Genomic DNA, 15,189 nt, shown 5'->3' with positions numbered 1-15,189 from the left:
ATTTTGAAATCCGACTAAAATATTTTTTTTGCAAACTAAAGATCAAGCAGCCAACGAAACTATATTTTGTCCTGTTTTGTCCCACTGTGTATAATATGCAAGAAAGATCCTAAAAAGGCAGGAACGACGTTTTTAAGTTTTATTGAAGCTATTTTTTAATGTGAAGATACTTTTTGTGAGCAATTTGGCCGCATTTTAATTGTGCGTTGAATAGTGCAGATTTCTATAATGTTAGCATATTATAATACCACGGCGAGGAAATGATAATTCACCTTAAAAAACCTTATATGTCTTTAACTTTTCAATAGTCTAAAAAATCATTATTAATTCAATTTGACATCTTTTGCTTTTCCGTTATCACGAGACTATGAAACGAGTATATACTAAATATTTTATTTTATTTTAGGATGACTAAATGCAACTTCCATAAGTTTGGAAACGCAGACGTCGTAACGGATTGTTATCCGGCGTTTCTGTTACCACATGACTATGAAACGAGTGGATGCTAAATATTTTCTGTTATTTCAGGATGACTAAATGCACCTTCCATAAGTTTGGAACCTCTGGTAATATTGAGAAACACGATGCACTCTGTATACTTCCATTAAATATAGGTATAACATTTTTTAATCCGCGGCAAATGCTGTCAGGGAGGTATCGTGTTTGGGTCTGATCCCCATCGTGGCATACTAAAGACATCAAAAATGGTACCTCCATCTGCTATGTCTGGCACGTGATATTTATAATGAGAGTAAGGGGGAATGCCTTGGCCAATAGACAAGCTCAACCCATTATAATAAACAGTTATAATTTCCGGACAAAGGTCATGGAATCAAAGGCTTGGCTGTCTGTTGGATGTTACTTAAACTAATATACGTGATAGTTACAGAGCGGCTTTAGAGCTGCAATTAAACCTGTTACTGGAAAAAAAGTTCAAGCACTTGATCAATTATGATAAACCATGGCGGAACTAAGGAGTGTCTTCGTTTCCGCAAAAGTTTTTTTTTACACAAAGATATCATAAATCCAAACAAGTCTCGCAATAGATTTAACTCTCATCAATTATTACCATCTATTATCATATTTGCTATTGTATCTTTTTTCATATATCCACCACTTTTCAGGTTTACACTTTTGTGTAAGCAATATCACACATTTTTTTTGAGTTATGACGAAATATATGATATTTTATCTTTTTATCGTTAACAATTAAAAAAAAATCAATAACCACTTAGCGGCTTAATCCAATTATAAAAGTAAACAATATTTGTAAATGTAAGTCCAAAAAGTCCAACTGAACGAGTTTTTTTTGGTAAGAATTCAATTCTACACTATTAATTTTAAAGGCTATGACATACAGAAAGACTTATAGAGTAGAGTTTCATTTTAATAAAACTGAACATTCATCTAATATAAAAAATCTTATATTAATGTATAAAGAATTGTATTCAAAAACAGAACGTCAAATTTTAGTCATTAAATAAGTGAAATGTATAGAAATACTTCGCTTCTAAAAATTAGAAATAAGTGATATAGCAAAACATATGTCTGTTTGAAGATGCAATGTCTAAATAGGATGCATAAGTTAAATTCAATATATGTTCATTGAAATACGTGTTCATGTGCCAATTTCTAAAACTAACTTTAGTTGTTTAGATATATGTATATATACATATGATGATTACATAAATGTACTATAAATTGAAAATTATTACTGCAACATCATTAGATCTGTATCTTTTTGTAGCGAAGCTAGCCTATTATTCACTTTGTCTGTTCGTCAGTTAGTCATTCCCTCAGTCAGTTAGTCCATCATAGGGGAAATGTGATTTTCTCCCCTGCTATTTAAGATTCAGTGAAGAATGAAGATTCCTATGACATATGTGCATCTAGCCTATACATTGTTTTGACCGTCTGTCTGTGGATCATGCCTCAAAAGACATAAGCTTTATTTTTTAAGGTTTCGTGATTTTCTTTATTTTTTGCATATCATCTCCCTTTTTTTCTTTGTTATGACAATTGAACATATGATTTATAGCTTATTTTGTCCGTTTGTCTATTTCATGATTTTTTGTGCTTTGCTACATACGGATGTGTGTGTTTTTTTTTTTACACATTTCCAAGTTCAGAATTAGTTTTCCTATGTACATTGGCTAATTTCTTTGATTAAAAAAAATAATTTTTTTTATCCTTCTAAACACGAAGCAACACTACCCTGAAACAGTGGGGGGGTGGGGGGGGGGTTCCATTTTCAACAAAACATGAAATAATTAAACTTTCATTTACTTTTATATTTTCCTTTTCTATATTTGTTGGTCTGACCAAATACTTCTTTTCTTTTTCTTTAGAAGAGTTTAAAATTTGCTTTGTGTAAATAATTATGTTGAGACTGAAGTCTATGTAAACAATTTAGTCAATTTTTAACAAACAAATTTTACTTTATTTTTCGCATTATTTTAAATTTATTTTAAGGAAATAAGTTTTTTTGCTGAAAATAACAGTAATTTAATTCAATTAATTTTAAGACCGAAGCTTTTCTATTATTATGGTCGGTCCGTCCGTCCGGAACGGTTGGCTATTTTCGTTAATTTAAAGATGTTAGAAATGTCCTATTGATTTCAAATTTTGCATGATGATCCCTATAACAATTAGGTACGATTTAGGAAGCGTAGCAGCTCTATATTATTCTAGAAAGTCCGTACGCCTTTTAGAACATGCTGATTTTTACTTTTTTTGACAAATATTTTTGTATGATATGATTATCCTATTCACCTGATTTTTCAAATAGTGATTCCTATTACAACAATTAGTTTTGTTAGGAAGTTTTCTACTGAAAATATATGCTAAACACTATGATAGACTGATGGACAAAAAAATGAAGGAGTGGTCTATCTACTCGAAAATAAAATGTATTTCGTGCATTTTGTAATTTTGTTTCTATTTGTCTGAACTTAAGTGAAATGAGAATGACTAACTCTCCTTTAACTAAATTTATGTAGTTTAAAGCGGTTTATAGATTCAAGGTCTTTCATAATCATAAATTTGTTATTTTTTAAAGTTTCATTTTAAGTATGATAAATAATTTTGTATAAAATTAATCTAAAGATTATCTGAATGGAAGTTTTACTATGAAACAATTCTATAATCTTATGATGCTTAAAATTTTTGTTAGAAGAGTTTAGACAACAGAACAAATTAAAAGGAGAAAAGTAACCTGTTCTTAAACATTTTAAGACAAATGGTTAGGCATACGGATAGACGGACAGTCGGATAGACAGACAGACGGACAGATAGACAGACAGACACACAGACAGACGGCTAGGTATCTTCAGAACTTTTATTGATAATAAATTTTGGATCTTTTGTAACTTTTTATTAAAAAAGCAAATCTATTCGACTTGTAAAGCGTATAAAGGTAAAAGGTAAATGTTAATATGATGTTAGGTTTCTGTTAGCTCAGCATTTCCAATATTTGTTTATCTAATCTGGGTATAGACACAACCTTCATACAACTAGACCCAGCACATCACACACACTCTCATAGAGTATTAAAAAAACATTTTATCAAAATCTACATTAATAGTCTGTGTATAATAGACTAATAGTTTTATATCGTATCGTATTATACACTAGCGGCTACGCCCCTAGCCTCTAGGGGCTTTGCCACAGAGGTGATGTAAAAAAAAATTAAGGCGAAATTCGTAAAAGGACCAGGGAAATCTTCAGCAAAAAAAGTGGGGGGATTTTTTTGTTTTTGGGGAGGTTGGGGGTGTCCCATCCCCCAAGAAAATAGTTTAAAACTACCACAGGACCATTAGGTATATACCCTGAAGAGTAGAATCTGATCGGTTCAGTGGTTACCGAGATCTTAAGGGACAGACGGACAGACAAACGGACAGACAGACAGACAGACAGACAGACAGACAGACAGACAGACAGACAGACAGACAGACAGACAGACAGACAGACAGACAGACAGACGGACAGGCAGACGGACAGGCAGACGGACGGACGGACAGACAGACATCATTCTACTTTGTATTATAGACTAGCGGCTACGCCCCTAGAGGCCTCTAGGGGCACTTGAGGAGGAGATTTTTTTTTGGGGGGGGGTGCCCCCCCTCATTTTTAATTTTAGTTAAAAAAAATAAAAAAAATAAAAATTGGGGGGGAGGATTTTTCATTTTTTGGGGGAGTTAGGGGTGTCCCACCCCCCAAGAAAATAGTTATAAACCTTCCCGGGACCTATGAGAAGCTACTCTGTTAAGGAGAACCCGATCGGTTCAGCGGTTAGCGAGATCCTTCGGTACAAACATACAAACACACAGACAAACACACAGACAAACATCCTGTTACTTTATGTATTATAGATAGATAGATTTCCTCCGCAATAAATGAAAAATATAAGATGAATATTATGATTTTTAATAAAATATTCGTGGAAAATTGTCTGTAATACGATGCTATAAATGATTTTCCAGTATTACAATGAACAGGTTCTAATCAAGCGGATATTAATCGGATTTGAAGCCATACTGGAAATATTATTCTGGGTTTCCTTCTAGAGAATTATCAATCTTCAATCAAAAATAAAAGTATTTTCATGCTTATGAAACTACCTTGCTAAATTTTTCATGAATATCTTCCTTTTTTGTTGACAAGAATATACTGAAAGGGGCCAACTAATCAAAAAAAGTTAGACAATCATTTTCTGTAAATAGATTCTAGTAAAGAAGACTTCCATTAAAATTTTAAAACAAAATTTTAAACATCAGTGCGTGCTTTTCTTTTGACATAAACCTTAACTTAAATTCATCTCTGGAGCAATGCGATGAGAGGATCAAATACAGTTTGGGGGTCTAGGCAGAACCTTTATACTTCTTAATATGTACTGTTGAATTTATTACTTAATATATGGGGGGAAAAGTCACAAAGAAAGTTTTCATACAAGTAAACTAAATTATTTTCTTCATTTGCTGGGGAATTTCTTTTCTTTTGATATCATGATACTTTTTATTTGCTTGGCTATTATACTTGTAATATGGAATATTTCTTACACAATGGTCATAATAATTTGGTTTGGGCATGTATACATCTTCGGTACCACGGAATTTGATATTTTATCATATGAAGCATTAAAAAACTACTTTCGCCAACTTTATCCTATTTAAAAATAACTAGAAAAACTTTTCTCGTATTCATTCGAATCCTTCGGCACCACGTGGCTAAAAAAACTAGTTTTAATCTTACAATTGTACATTCTATATCCGCGGAAAGCCGTTTATAATACGATACGAGAAATAACTATTCCAATATTGCTTCGAAACAGATAAATATCCGTTAGATTAGAACCGTTTCGCTACCATACTGAATAATAATATATAGCATACAGTATTACAGACAATTTTCTATGACTATTAAAATAAAAATCATAAAATTAATACTAGTTTTGTTAGGCTTGGCCTTCAACCCCTACGTTAACAAAACTCGTTTTAATCTTTTAATATTTCATTTTAATATCCGCAGAAAGCTTTCTATAATACGATACGATAAATAAATATTACCTCTTTGAGTAAAAATTCTTACCTTTCTAAATATTCCATTTATATTGAAATAAAACTGTACCTATCAATTAAAAAATATTGTACTGGAAAAGTTTTTCTACCATCATAACTTTCCTGTATATTGGTATACCTTCCACGGATCTAAAGGGATAGGACAATTGCTGATAAATCGATGTACACCTTCACAATTCTCTTAGACATTTTATAGAAATGCAATAAATAGGAAACATAACATATATACATATATTTAAAAAAATCAATATAAAAGTTAGGTATACCTAAATACAAAGATAGGCTGATAAGCTTTTCTCCTATTTCTAGCGGGGGGCTCTAACCCTGCGGGGCCAATTGTCTAACCCTGCAGGGCAATCACCTAACCTAACTTAATCTTACCTAACCTAAAGTAACCTATCAAAAGCTACTGTGAAAACCCGACGAAACACCCCTTAAGAGGCGTTGTCACGAAAGGGACTATACCCGACAACTTTTTTGGAAAATGACCATGATGGAGTTTTTAAAAAGTCAAGAGGGCTAAAAAGTGCAACTAGTGAGGCTTAGCAGCAAAATAAACAACTTTCATAAATAAAACTAATTGATTTTGTTTGTTTCAGTAAATGAGAAAATCTACATATTCATATGGTTCTGGTTGTTACTGCTCGGCTTCCTGACCAGCCTTATCATTGTGTATAGGGTGGTCATTGTCTTCTCTCCCTACATCAGGGCCTTCGTTCTCAGGATTAGATACAGGTTAATACACTTGGCGGGTATACGATGGCCTTAAGGAAGCGCTGGAAAGTGTCATGTGTGACGTCATAAAAATACATCTTTTAGGGGTTTCCTTATTCACATCTCCTCTCATCCCTCCTTTTTAGACGTATTCTTATGACGTCACAACTGACACTTTCCAGCCTTTCCACTTTCGCAGTGAGCCTTCATGTGCAGCCGCAAAGACACAATAATAACAATGGAAGTAAAGTATACCTATTCTTATATAAAAGTAACAGGATGTCTATGTTTTTGTCTGTGTGTGTGTGTGTGTGTGTGTGTGTGTGTGTAGCGAATGATCTCGCTAACCGCTAAACCTTTTGGTTCTCTTTTAAAGTGGTTTAATACTACTTCGAGGGAGAGTAACATCTTCCTAAAGATAAATCACCCCTAGAAAAAAGTTACCCCCCCTCTGTTCCCGCAAGCTACACTTAATGGCCTCTAAGGGCATATAATAATATTATAAATAAGAGCAGGAGAACTTTCATAAGGAGGTGTATCTGACATTTACATAATACAATCCATTATTTTTAATCCCCCATTTCTTTAAAGTATGGTATTCTAAATTTTGTTTAATACAAGTATGCACAATTCAATGATCGTATAAGAAATTTCTGGGGAATAAAATCTGAATAAAAATTGTAATAATAATTTGCATAACACTGCATATCTTTCCAAAATTATTCTGTGCAGTTTTTGGTATACTTAGCTGCTGATTCTAATGGTTGAAAAAACTTCGGCCAAAGATATTTTTTTATCAGAGAGTGAGGGGACATTGGGCTTTTTATTACACTAGTCCCCGAAGTTTTATAGTAAGGTTTTCTTATTCTAAACAACTTTAGGAAATTTTATTGCATTATGAGTGGTTGGTTCATCAAGTTGAGTGTTCAAGTGTTTCAAGAAAAATTTTAATCTGCAGAAGGATAAATTTTGTGTCATATAATTGGGGATGTACATTAATTTATCGGCTGTTGTCTTATCCCTTTAGATCCCTGATTTTTATAGATTGGTTTGTCTAAATTTGATAATCTTTAAAAATTTATCTTCAACCTTCAATCGATTTGTTTCTATAAAAATATTTCATGTTCTGATTATTCTCTGAAAATCAACGAAAAATGTCAACAAAGTTTCAAAAACTTAACTTTAAAAATTGCTTTAAGTAAGATATAATGAGGTATAAAAATACACTATTAAATAAGAATTATATTTAATGATTTTAATAAAATGGTTGTGTGTTTTGATATATATTAAAAGATGTTTGTAAATATGGATTCTTGAAAAGATGAAAAGAATTAAGAATGTGAAGGATTTCATAAAATAGTTTAGTCTCTCATAATAATATTTCACAAGAATTATTGCTTGAACTGGCTTATATTGAGAGGGATATATCATCTGAATAATAACTATTAAAAACCTATAATCACACAAAATCTATTTGACCTTAATTTCAACTTTTTGTTTGTGATGCTTAACATATCCATTTTGAAAATATTAGAAAGGTTTAGTGGCTATAGTAAGAATTTCATCTTGATTATAATGATACTATAAGATACTCTCGAACAGTTACGATCAATATTAGCTGAAAACGGAGAAAGTTTTTTTTCTTGAGATGGAGTTTCCCTCCATGGTTTGGTTGCCTAAAGATTCTGAGTAGTTTGCTCTAATATTCCTCCTTTTAACCTTTACACAAGTGGTTCAAAATTTATATTTAAATTGGCATAATTCTTTAGCTACATAGATCAAAAGTGATAAAGACTAAGATGGCATGTTCTGTACTGTTTTATAGGATCTTATTAAAAGTAACGCAAAAATATATTAGAGGCCGCTTTCTGTAATCTACCTTTACCTAACCTGTCATAATTCATTCGCCAAGCATAGATTTTTTTTGGCATAAAACATATGACTCCCATATATCAATGACAATCTGACTCCAGTTTAAAGAACTAATAAAGGGAGAAACTTTTTACGGTGCCTTTAATAAAATGACGTCATACTGCCTTAGTATTGGTCAATTAAACTGGCCCGTCATTGGTAATTTAGTCAGTTTATTAGCTTATCATTGGTCATTTTTATTGTATGATGTCATTTTTTAAGGCTCAAAGGGATTAATTTTACCTCACATGGTGACAAAAATGAAAATTTGTCTTTACAGTCAAAAGTAAAAAAACATCGATGTAGGAGCATGACCATCATCCTAGTGGTTACATGTTTGGTTATTTTTAATCAAGATACTTTTATCAGCTGTGGTAAAAATTAATCTATGTTTCCATATCAAAATATGGTCAGGAATGCTGGGATAGGAAATTGGTCAAACAATTTAATTTGCCGTATCTGCATTTATCATTAAAGAGCAGAAATTATTTGAAATAATATTTGTTCTTACTTATAGCCTAGATATCAAAAAAAAAAAATTTTAAGTCTCCAAAGTTGTTAAGGCAACAGATAAAAAAAACGTTATTATGAAACTTTAAGGACTAAAATGATAAACAGCATAATGTCCCCACCCTCCCTGGTTTAAACGGATAACCCATTGTTCTATACATTTATCCCTGTGTTATAATAGTACATGCTGTAGAAGTTATAGTGGTCAGGGAGGTAGGGGACATCGGGATTTCTATTACACTAGTCCTCAAAGTTTAATAACGCATTCTTATTCGTTGGCTTAATAACTTTAGGGACATTTATTAAATTTGGACTGGTTGATTTATTAATTAAGTTCAGTGTCCAGATGATTCAACCACTTAATGTAATCAATAGAAAGGGTAATTTTGTGTATTATGATTGGGGATGTACATCAATTTATCAGCCATTGTCTTATCCCTTTAAATCCCTGAATACTGGTGGTAGTATGGTTAAAAGGTTTGTTTAACACAGAGAGCTCTATATACAACATCTAATATATATATTTAACATTAGATACATTTATTTAATACATTTTACATTATCTAAAATATGCACATCTGTTGAGGGCTAGCATCTAAAGTTAATCCCAGTCATATTTTAACATTTTAGTGTATTAGGCTAAATTAAAAGTGTAACATACACACAAAGTTGTTTCAATAATTCTTATTTGAACTAGATAGCAGATGCGGCTTATGGGATGGACCTTTTATTTAGGGTTTTGTGTTTTGGGGAAGAAAAGGGAACATAAATTTGGCCTAAAATAATCTCAAGGCTAAAAACCATATAAAGACCTATAATTAAGTTAGAAATTTTACTTGCCAAAAATGAGAAAAGATAAATTTATCTTTCATTAGCCTATATATCTCCTAGGGAGGGAGGGGACATTGGACTGTAAATTATACTGGTTACCAAAGTTATATAAACAAATTTTCATAATCAAGGGCTTAAAACTTAGTCTTAAGGAATCTTGACTAAAAGAGTTCAAATAATTTTTTTAAACTAAAGAAGGGGCAATTTTGTTAAAATTCATTGGGATGTACGTCCTATTATCGTCAATTTTCCCCTTAAGATTCTTGTTGATATCTACATTAATGATTTTCCTTTATCTTTGTATTTATTTTCAGACGCTTGAAGAAGGAATGCATCGACACAATAGTAGGCAAAAGTTATGTTGGCGACTGGTTCCTCTTCTATCTACTTGGACAAAACATAGATTCAGTCATCTTTAAGGTAATACAATGGATATAAAATATATTTTGGATATTATGACAGGGGAAAAATTGTCGTCAATTTAGGTTGCTAGAATGGACATAATTTATTAGTCAGTCCGTTTATCCAGTACATTAGAGTACATGATAATCTGGTGTAAGATCCAAGGTTATAATAAATTCAATAAGGTAATACCAATACTTATTGGAGGTTGGGTGTTATAAGCCAACCCCCCCCCCCCCCCAAAGATTTGATGTGTATTAAGAATCCTTGGTTGTGCAGGCCATTGTGACCAACTACTAAAAATGAGTATTTAAGCAGAGCAATAGCAATAAATAATGTTATCTATTGATATATTACTCCTCTCCTTTACCTTAAATCTAAATTGATTTCTTTATTTTATCTTGGTTTTTAGGAGTACTTTACAATTAGGGTATAGTATTAGTATTTTTTCCAATTGTTTTACAATTTGTTATACTTATTACTATACAATTACATAGCCATACTAAATATTGTTAATTTGTATCCCCTCTTACTATAGAATTACATAACCGTACTAAATATTGTTAATTTGTATCCCCTATTACAATACAATTACATAGCCATAATAAATCTTGTTAATTTGTATCCCTTCCTACTGTACAATTCCCTAGTAGTTTTTACCTCTTTTCGGTCAGATTAGAAATCCACAGTCACTAGATTTCAGATTTAAATCTGTCTCAATATGACTCTTTGTTACCAAAGTTCAGATATGACAAAATTTGACCAAAGTTCAGATTTCAATCTGAAATTTAGTGACATCATGTCAGGTTATTTTCTCATTTTTGGCAATGCAAACAAATCTGACACAATATCACCAAAAGTCATATATGACATTTAGTGACATACAGTCAGAGTTGGGTAAATTACCTAATCTGACACATTATTGCCAAAAGTCATATATGACATTTAGTGAAATAGAGTCAGAGTTGAGAATATTACCTAATCTGACACAATATCACTAAAAGTCATATATGACATTTAGTGACATAGAGTCAGAGTTTGGGAAATTACCTAATCTGACACAATATCACTAAAAGTCATATATGACATTTATTGACATAGAGTCAGAGTTGGGGAAATTACCCAATCTGACACAATATCACCAAAGGTCATATATGATATTTAGTGACAAAGAGTCAGAGTTGGGGCAATTGCCATATCTGACACAATATCACTAAAAGTCATATATGACATTTAGTGACATAGAGTCAGAGTTGGGGAAATTACCTAATCTGACACAATATCACTAAAAGTCATATATGACATTTAGTGACATAGAGTCAGAGTTGGGGAAATTACCCAATCTGACACAATATCACTAAAAGTCATATATGACATTTAGTGACATAGAGTCAGAGTTGGGGAAATTACCCAATCTGACACAATATCACCAAAGGTCATATATGATATTTAGTGACAAAGAGTCAGAGTTGGGGCAATTGCCATATCTGACACAATATCACTAAAAGTCATATATGACATTTAGTGACATAGAGTCAGAGTTGGGGAAATTACCTAATCTGACACAATATCACTAAAAGTCATATATGACATTTAGTGAGATAGAGTCAGAGTTGGGGAAATTACCTAATCTGACACATTGTTACCAGAATTCATATATGACATTTAGTGACATAGAGTCAGAGTTGGGGCAATCACCATATCTGACACATTGTTACCAAAAGTCATAAATGACATTTAGTGAAATAGAGTCAGGGTTGAGAAAATTACCTAATCTGACACATTGTTGCCAAAAGTCAGATATGACATTTAGTGACATAGAGTCAGAGTTGAGAAAATTACCTAATCTGACACATTGTTACCAGAATTCATATATGCCATTTAGTGACATAGAGTCAGAGTTGAAAAAATCGCCTAATCTGACACATTGTTACCAGAATTCATATATGACATTTTTTGACATAGAGTCAGAGTTGGGGCAGTTACCATATCTGACACATTGTTACCAAAAGTCATATATGACATTTAGTGAGATAGAGTCAGAGTTGGGGAAATTACCTAATCTGACACATTGTTATCAGAATTCATATATGACATTTTGTGACATAGAGTCAGAGTTGGGGCAATCACCATATCTGACACATTGTTACCAAAAGTCATATATGACATTTAGTGAAATAGAGTCAGAGTTGAGAAAATTACCTAATCTGACGCATTGTTGCCAAAAGTCAGATATGACATTTAGTGACATAGAGTCAGAGTTGAGAAAATTACCTAATCTGACACATTGTTACCAGAATTCAAATATGACATTTAGTGACATAGAGTCAGAGTTGGGGCAATTACCATATCTGACACATTGTTACCAAAAGTCATATATGACATTTAGTGAGATAGAGTCAGAGTTGGGGCAATTACCATATCTGACACATTGTTACCAAAAGTCATATATGACATTTAGTGAGATAGAATCAGAGTTGGGGAAATTACCTAATCTGACACATTGTTACCAGAATTCATATATGACATTTAGTGACATAGAGTCAGAGTTGAGAAAATTACCTAATCTGACACATTGTTACCAGAATTCATACTAAAGATGTAAAATTAGTACCTACTGCTGCTCTTTCAGGTGTTAGAGATTGGAGTAAGAGTAGGGGGGAAGCCTTAGCCCTAAATCAGGTATGCATGGGTGGTCCTTGGCATGGTGCACTAGTAATTGAAAAACGCTGTAAGGTCATAGGTTGATTGAAAAATGTCATACCAAAAATGTTAATAATGGTACCTACCTGCATTGTTTGGCACAGGATATAAAAAAAAATGCAGAGTAGGGGGAATGCCTTGGCCCAAAACAGGCACAACTCATTGCCATGCACAGTTAGGATCTCCAGACAAAGATCGTGCAATCAAAGGGTTGGTTGTCTGTAATGTACTGTTCTATGGGTATGAGGTGAAGGACCAAGAGTCTGGCCTTGAATGGACAAGTTGACTGTTCAGTCCAGGTGCAACTCACCCACATGACATTAACCCTTACAGATCGGGAGGGGGGGGGTCATATTGACCCCCCCCTCTAGTTTTTTCAATGTTATTTTTTTGTAGGTAAGATAGAGAGTTGTTTAGTAATTTTACGTCGGCAAGAGTTGATCTTGTAAGGATATCTGGTCTGTGTCGGTCGTGGCGTCCTGTAAAAATTGGTTAGGTGGCACCAAATTTAGAAAAAAATCTAAATAAATCTTAATAACTACATTATGACTTTTGTGTATAAGGTAGAAACCTAAATTTTTTTTGGTGAATACTTAGATATCAATGATCTTCTGATGTTATGGTGTTATCATCGTTTCACCACTCCCTGACCAACTTTATGACCGTTTTTTGTCAGGCTTTTACTACAGACATATATCATGAATATCATGGCTTCTATTACATCTAGAGACCTATAATTTTTTTTGGTACATCCTTGAGCAACAATAAACAGATAAAAATATTTATTGGTGCCGCCAACCGCCATTTTACCGCCATAACCGCCGAAAATGGCGGTTTCCGTTATTTGCCGTTTTTCGGAAAAAGTAATTTTTTGTTATGAAAAATAAAAGTTTGTCCTAAAATTTGGTTATCCTAGCTGCAAAATTGGCTGCTCTACAGCTGTTTTAATATTTAGTGGCTGGCCGCTAATAAGTGGCTAAGGAGTGGTCTGACCGCTATGGCTAGAAAAAGTAATTTTTTCTAAAAATACACATGAACCACCAGAAAAATTTTTTACGTCTTTATCTGTAACAGGAGCCGAGATAGAATGGGGGGTGTCAAAAAATTGCTTGTGGTGGTGGGGGGGGGGGGGGTCTGAAATCTTTTGGGTGGAGTAAATAATGATTTGAACATATTTTTTCTTGATAATTTTTAAAAATTACTTCTTTGAATAGACATTGCTTACACACACCCAGTGCATTGTTTCATTAAAAGGCTCAACATGAAATAAATTAATTAATTTGATAAACTTTAGCCCTTAAGTTTTTTCTATCTCATTTCTGTGTGTGAAAGATGGAGTGACTTTTTAAATATGGGTATGACACATAACTGAGAGTTTGAATTTTTTTAATATCTCCATCCTGGCAGGCACAGGATGCCAGCAAACCAGGCAGGGTCATCCAGGTAAAGAGCAAAAATATTTTTTGACTTAATCAAAGCATTTTATCTAATCAAAATACTAAATTATCCTCTAGTAGTAAATCATAGGTGTTCAAGTCAATTTCAGGTTCCAGGTATGATCCTGTAGGTCCTGATTCCTTAGGTCTCCAGAAATCTTTTAAAGCCTCCCATGACCCCCAACTTTAGCGGGTAGTAGCTGCGGCCGCTTTGTTTTTTGTTTTTGTTTTGAGACTTCTAATATAAAATTTACATAAAGATACTTTTTTTAAATGTATTTCTAGCTTCAACCATTGGTCAATTACAGTTTATACTGGCCTCTCATTGGTTAATTTTTTTACGTCTTAACCTGAGTCAGCCACTTTTACTAGCTTTGGGACATGCACAAAAAAAATTTAGCTTCTAGCTCTAATAAGAACTGAGATAATTGAGGGCACAGTAGGATTATTGGTCACTTTTTAAATTTTCTCAATTTTGAGTTAAATGTCCCAAAGGCTAGTATTACCATTCAAAAGTTGCCAAACAACAGATTTTTTTATATATTACAAAATTTTAGGCAAAATGCAGCAGTTTTGCTGAACGTGGTCAAAGGAATATTTTTAAAAGTGAATTTTTTCATTAAAATCATCATACATTGCTTCTCTTACTTTTTCCTAGAATAAATTGGTGTAAAAATCTGATTAAATGATATGTAACAATATTTCATTGATATATGTAGACAGATGTTTCTACTTTAAAATGCCAAGAAAAATAAGAAAAGTTGTCATAAATCTGTAATTTAAAATCCAAGAACACCTCAAATTGCATCTTAAAATAACATGTATTTTTTACGTTTAAAGGTTTTTCTAACTTGGGGCTACGAGGTGCCAAAAGTTATTTAGGCCCTGTTAATATTCAAGTATTCATAATTCAAGATTAGTTCATAATTCTTGGCAACAAATAGCCTCAAATTTGAAATTCAGCTTCAAAAACAGACGGTAGAAGGCTTTATTAATATAAATTAAATACCATTATGAAGTCAAACTAATAAAAATTGATATAATTCAATAACAAACATATTTAATCTTTAAAAGTTATATTTCCGTTTTTAATAGCAAAGCCATTC

At 32.6% G+C, this 15,189-nt stretch overlaps 1 protein-coding gene across 1 annotated transcript in view; it reads left to right on the top strand.

The window, feature by feature from the left end:
- The window catches only part of LOC145317983 (innexin shaking-B-like), a 106,345-nt gene that overhangs the window by 73,191 nt on the left and 17,965 nt on the right, over positions 1–15,189 (top strand). The window contains exons 9-11 of the mRNA XM_080159278.1: positions 529–614; positions 6,176–6,311; positions 9,857–9,962. Of these exons, the coding sequence (XP_080015404.1) occupies positions 529–614; positions 6,176–6,311; positions 9,857–9,962 (328 nt within the window). The remainder of the gene's footprint in view (positions 1–528; positions 615–6,175; positions 6,312–9,856; positions 9,963–15,189) is intronic.

The sequence above is a fragment of the Acartia tonsa genome, chromosome 4, assembly GCF_053477335.1.
Source record: "Acartia tonsa isolate MP-2025a chromosome 4, ASM5347733v1, whole genome shotgun sequence".
Taxonomy (NCBI): Eukaryota; Metazoa; Arthropoda; class Copepoda; order Calanoida; family Acartiidae; genus Acartia; species Acartia tonsa.
Note: the sequence above shows the minus strand (reverse complement) of the source record. Positions and strands in the feature narration are given on the sequence as shown.